The sequence below is a fragment of the Silene latifolia genome, chromosome 2 (genome assembly GCF_048544455.1).
Source record: "Silene latifolia isolate original U9 population chromosome 2, ASM4854445v1, whole genome shotgun sequence".
NCBI lineage: Eukaryota > Viridiplantae > Streptophyta > Magnoliopsida > Caryophyllales > Caryophyllaceae > Silene > Silene latifolia.
In genome coordinates this window covers 127,359,518-127,366,270 of record NC_133527.1, presented here as the reverse complement: position 1 = coordinate 127,366,270, position 6,753 = coordinate 127,359,518, and the positions used below count along the sequence as shown (strand labels likewise).

At 36.1% G+C, this 6,753-nt stretch overlaps 1 protein-coding gene across 1 annotated transcript; it reads left to right on the top strand.

Annotated features, from left to right (window-relative positions):
- Window positions 1-3,932: 3,932 nt before the first annotated feature.
- Window positions 3,933-6,493, top strand: LOC141641289 (protein FAR1-RELATED SEQUENCE 5-like). Its single transcript, XM_074449960.1, has 2 exons — window positions 3,933-4,026; window positions 4,776-6,493. The coding sequence occupies exons 1-2, from the start codon at window positions 3,933-3,935 to the stop codon at window positions 6,491-6,493; spliced, it is 1,812 nt and encodes a 603-aa protein (XP_074306061.1).
- The last annotated feature ends 260 nt before the right edge of the window (window positions 6,494-6,753 follow it).

Here is a 6,753-nt window from a genome sequence, read left to right as displayed (position 1 = left end):
TTTATAACTTTGATTTTTTTTTCTCTTATGCTTTTATCTAATTTTCTCATTATGTTACTTTTTTTCTTTTTCTTTTTGTACCAAATTTTGTTTTGCTTGAATTTTTTTCCACTCTTATTTTTTTTACCTCGTGTTATTATGCTGTTATTGTGCTTTTTTTTAACTTGATTTTTTAACGACTTTGACTGATTTTTTTTCTCTTTTTTTTTACCACATGTTATTGTGTTGTTATTGTTATTCCGCTGTTATTGTGATGTTATTCTGCTGTTACTTTGATATTTTTTACGACTTTGATTTTTTTTCTTTTTTTATCACGTGTTATTGTGTTGTTATTCTACTGTTATTCTGCTGTTATTGTGATGTTATTCCGGTGTCTTGATTTTTTTACTACTTTGATATTTTTTACTACTGTTATTCTGCTGTTATTGTGCTGATATTCTGGTGTTATTGTGATGTTATTCCGGTGCCACTTTGATTTTTTGTACGACTTTGATTTTTTTTCTTTTTTTTACCACGTGTTATTGTGCTTTTATTCTACTGTTATTGTGATGTTATTCCGGTGTTACTTTAATTTTTTTACTACTTTGATTTTTTACTACTTTAATTTTTTTACTCTTTTTTTACCGCATGTTATTGTGCTGTTATTCTGGTGTTATTGTTATGTTATTCCGGTGCCACTTTGATTTTTTTAACGACCTTGATTTTTTTTACCACGTGTTATTGTGCTATTATTCTACTGTTACTGTGTTGTTATTCTACTGTTATTCCGGTGTCACTTTGATTTTTTATACGACTTTGATTTTTTTTTACCACGTGTTATTGTGTTGTTATTCTACTGTTATTATGATGTTATTCTAATGTCACTTTGATTTTTTTTACTATTTTGATTTTTTTACTCGTTTTTTAAACGCATGTTATTGTGCTATTATTCTGGTGCTATTGTGATATTATTCCGGTGTCACTTTGATTTTTTATTACGACTTTGTTTTTTTTTTTCTCTTTTTTTACCACGTGTTATTATGATGTTATTGTTTTTTACCACCATCATTACCATTCATTTACATTTTCACCCCATAACCTTCCATCACCATAACCAAGTTCCACAATCCACATCATCCATCTTCTCCAACAAAACTCGACGTCGGAGCTTGCCAACTCAACCACCATTAATACAAGACGAACAATAATTCGCTGGAATACCATGGGGAGTAACACTGACGCCATTTTTCGGCAGAGATGAGAACGAAAATCATCCGCCACTTACAGCGGCGAATATGATGTTAACGGGCCGGGAATAAAACCAGTCATATCAATTCACCTCTTATAACTTTATTAGTTAAACTAGTTGACATTTCTACGCAATTTTTATTAATTTGTGATTTTTATTATCATATATATTCTACTGTTGATCAACGTGATTGGCCTTTTTCAATAAATAGTAGGTCTCGTGATCAAAGATCGCTCTCACTAAATTAATGGGAGACACAACATGAAAAATAGAAATTAAATAACTTCCTTTCTTCATCTTGTGAAAGGTCTCTCAATAACGCTACTAAAAGACCGTGTCTCCAAAGATTTTGTGTTTAATAATTTGTGCATTGCTGCTTCTGCCGACACCTCTACGTGACAATGTAGATACGTTAAACTTGATTGTCCTCTTTCAATAATAAAGATGTGCATTATACATGTTTCCTAATAAGTCAAATTATTAATTTTTAGCACGTAAAACAGCTCTTACGACAGTATATATTTATTTTGACCCAAATAAATATTATTTTGACCCAAATTCAATTCCAGCCGCGTTTGATGTCGGCATCGACTCCGCTACCTTTTCGTGCGCCATTGAACAGCCAGGAGCCTCAACCGAGACCACCACAACAGTAACCACGACTTGGGCTCATCCCAACTCCACGCATTTGATGTCGGTATATATAATATGAAAAATCTCCTATTTCTCACTTTCTCCCTAGCAGATTTGGTTTCCTGGTTCAGTTAGACTCTTATGGAACTCCGTATATGTGTTTGTTACGCATATTGGCATGATTTTGGATTTGGACGGGCAGTTTGATGCTAATCTCAGTTGTGCTCAATTACTTTCGAAGAATGAATTGGTATTAGTTCCTTGCAGAAGGAAGCATTGAACCAGCTAACATTATTTGTGGAAGCTCAAGGGTCTTAATTTTAAAGTTGAGTGATTGTTTGAGCTTAAACTAAAAGTTTTGTTGGTGAACCGAGCTATGTTTGCGTAACATGCTGTTTTCTTCGGAATTTGTAGGAGTCCAATTCTGAGAGTATACCAAGGGATGTGTTCAATAAGCTCTTATAACCACACATTGTTGCTCTTCTATCCTAGTTTGCTTGCATTTTCTTTCCATCAGAGAATTGCGTGTAGCCGTGTAATCTAGTCTTTTGGGCTCTGGTTTCGAACTGAGTATTGACTTCACAAACCTATGGGAAATTGGTCAAAACTCCCGAGAGCTTAACCACAGATTTAAAACTGTCTCATTTAGTTATACAGTTCTGACATTCATTTTGAAGATTGCCGAACCATATACTGAGCAGTTTGTGAACCATAAATCTTATCTAAAACTAAACGAAAAACCGGGCCTAATAAGAGTCCCCTTGCTCTCAAGCATCGAAAGGAGCTTGGCATGCTAGTGAGTGGTAGAAGCAGAAACGACTGGTTCAGCTACCCTAAAGTTTATAGCCTTCTGTATGGTTTTGTTCAACCTTTGCCCGCGCTTTCGATCTAAGACTTAAAACAGCAACCTACCTGAGTCCCGCATCACCATTAGAAACACCACGAGCGGAGCAGCCGCTACCATCGAGCCCCATTAAAATCCCGAAATTAATCAATTTTAACCCCATCAAAATCCCCAAATCAATCAATTTCAACCCCATCGAACTCATAATCAATTAATCAACATCATAATCTTCATCAAAATCCATCAATTTCAACCCTATCAAAATCCCCAAATCAATCAATATCTCAAATCCCATAAAACAACAAAACAAAAAGAAACTAGACGACGAACAGATCTCAGAATTAAGAGAAATATTCCGAACATCATTCGACCCCAACAACGACGGAAAACTGACGCAACTCGAACTCGCCATAATTCATGGCCAATAAAAATTGATGAATTGATTGTCAATTGTTTAAATTGAGAAGAAACTATTGCTGCTACTTTATTTTTCCCCAATGCTATTTGTTTTTATTGTAGAAACGTCTGAATGTATTTCTTGGCTGGAATGGAGGAGTAACGAAGATGAACGAGATTTATGTTTATTAAACAAGTTATTTTGTTTTGTTTAAAAGTTCAATCTCAGCCATCTATTTCTTTTTATCTAATGGCTGAGATTTATGAACACACAAACTCACAACTCACCGTAAGAACCAAACTCACGAGATCCCGCCTCTCTCTCTCTCTCTCTCTCTCTCTCTCTATATATATATATATATATATATATATATATATATATATATATATATATATATATATATAGAGAGAGAGAGAGAGAGAGAGAGAGAGAGGCGAGATCCGGTGAGAACGAACACTCGGTGCAAACGGTGAGAACGACCTACAATAGTAGGATTTTATACAAAAAATATCACGGGATACCTCGAAAATCCTACGCGACTAACCTTACTGTTTTGACAAAAAAAAAATCCAAAATATCTCTCTCTCTCCTTTCCAAATCTTTTCCCCCAAATCAAAACAAATATTTTCGCGAAAAACAAAGAAAATTCCGCGAAAACCATAAAACTACAGCTGCCAAAATTGACGAAATTGATCATAATCAATGGCGTTGATCATCTAATGGATGTACGATTATAATATTTTTCTGATTGATTTTGTGTGATTGATGCATGAACAATCGATTTTGTGATTTTCATTGGCATTCTAGTATTATTTCAATCGTAGAAAATTATGGATGTTGAGGGTTCTAGCGATTTGGGGGAACATACTGATGCGATTGTTCCAGCTGTTAGCAATGATATCGTGCAGTCATCATCTCATCTAGGTATGTACATCTGCAAATCAGTTGAGATAGCCTTTTTTATAAACCGTTTCATTAAAATCGTCTGATTGATGTATCTATTGATCATTTTGATGCGTATTCATACTAATTTAAACATAGGAAGATGATTATTACGCTTGCTGATCATGTTTCATTAGCCTGATTGGTATTATAAATTGATGAGTCTGATGGATAAGAACAGTTGTCTTACCGGTCTGGTTAGTGTATGTGATATGCAATTTGTTTTAGAGTTGATTATTACACTTGCTGATCAAGTTTCTTATGCACGCTATACAGTATTCTGTTTAGTTCAATAGCATGTATATTAGTATAATTGATGTAATTGCCTTATATGGAAAACGTCCCTGGTAGAATAACGAAACCGCCCTTAAATAACCAGCGTATATGAATAGCGTATCCATTAGTATAGTTGATGCGTTTGTGTTTTTCAGCAGCGTATCTAGAATTATAATTAAGGGATATACCGATTCGTGTCATAATAAGCATTTGACTTTCTGCCTATGTCGAAATTATTAGACGTGATTGGTGTATCTTGACGTCTATGTTAAGTAGTCAGTAATGAAAAATACGATATGTCAGCGATCAGGCACAAATTTCTGTGTTAATTTCTGTGGTTTTTTGTTTTCTAATTGATTTTGTGCTTTTGACTAAATTAGCGTACCTGAAATTATCTTTGTTGTGCATTAGTTATTTGAACTCGCTGCTTATACCCATACTGTTCTACTGTGTAGAGTGCATAGATGCAGGCTCACCAATCATCGAGACAAACCCGAAGGAAAGAATACCTGTATGTGCGCCAGAATTGAAGCCTGTTTTGGGTATGATCTTTGATCAACTAGAGGATGGGCTAGAATTCTATAAGGCTTATGCTGCTAATTCTGGTTTTAAAATGAGGAAGTCAACGCAACGAAACATAGACGGGGTTGTCATGACTAAGTACTGTGTGTTCAGTAAGGCTGGAGAAAGTAAGCCTAGAGGGAAGGTAAAAAAGAGACAGAGAACTAGAATTTTATGTAATGCAAAGATTTTTTTTCCAAGAAATGAAAAAGGACAATATGTGATTGTTGACTTTCATGAAGGTCACACCCATCTCCTCTCAACACCAAACACCGTGGAGCATTTGACAGAGTCACGAGAATTAACCCTTATACATAAAACCATGATTGTTGAGAATTCTAAAGTGAATAAGGGGCCTGTGCAAAGCTTTAGGATGTTCAAAGAGTACGTGAAAGGGTATCAAAATGTAGGGGCATCACGCGAGAACTTCAAAAATTTTTGGAGTGATGTGAAGAAATTTATTAAAGGGTATGGCGCGCAAATGATGATTGAAAATTTCATGCACAAAAAAGCCATGTGTAGTTCGTACTACTTTGATTTTGATGTTGACGATCGTGGTCGACTATCTAGGGTTTGTTGGTTTGACCCTATAGCTATAAAGAATTACAGTCTCTTTGGTGATATGACGTCTTTTGACACGACGTTTAATATGAACACATATAAAATGATATTTGCCCCTTTCACGGGGCTTGACCATCACAAAAAATGTGTGACATTTGGAGCAGGACTTATAAGGATAGAGACTGATGAGGATTTCATATGGTTGTTTCGGAATTTTCTGAGCGCAATGAGCAATAAGTATCATGTGTACATGATTACTGATCAAGATAGAGGCATAAAAGCAGGGGTTAAAACAGTGTTCGGGGACAAAACTCAGCACAGATATTGCATGTGGCATATCATGAAAAAGCTGCCAGACAAGATCGGAACTACGCTATATCGAGAAACTAACTTCATGAAAGAGTTGTGCTCCTATGTTTGGGCAGAAGATATCGAACCGTCTGAGTTTGAGGAACGGTGGTGCTCAGTTATATCCTCATACGGGCTGACCGACAATGAATGGTTAGATACCATGTTTGACAAAAGGACTTCTTGGATCCCAGCATATTTCAGGGATTTATTTATGGGTGGACTAATGAGAACCACGTCCAGGTCTGAGTCCGAGAATAGCTTTTTCGGAAATTTCATGAACCCACACTTAACTTTGGTTGAGTTTCTTATGAGGTTTGAAAGTGCTATGGACGCGCAACGATGGAAACAATCCAAATTAATAGCCGAGTCAAAAAACTCCTTCCCTGATCTAGAAACGCCTCACCCTTTGGAAAAACACGCTTCTGAGTTCTACACCCCAGTGATGTTTTCTAAATTTAAAAACGAGTGGGTGGCTGCTTGTTTCACCTATGGTGTTAAAATTTTAGGGGTTACTACCAGTGACAGCATCCCCATTATTGATCGTGAAAAAGACAAGGTTTACTATGTTAACTTTATCTCTGGCGAAATGAAAGTGAACTGCACCTGTAAAAAGTTCGAGAGACATGGAATTTTGTGCCGTCATGCGCTATACGTGTTGAAAGAACAAGGCCTTGACAATGTTCCGGATCGAGATCGTTAAGTAGGTGGAGCAAATTGGCAACATGTCAGCCGATTTGTAATAATGTGCCACATACTTTAATTGAAGATTGTAACTCATTAGATGTTAGACGGCACAAAATTGGTACCCTATGGTCCGAGGTGTTCTCATGTATGACACTCACTGAACAAAAACCTGAGTATGTGGATGAATTAATGGGCATTCTGAAAGGTTTCAAAGACAAGATAAGCGCACAAACCAGCACGTCAGAATATAGTAGTACTAGTAACACGGGTGATAGG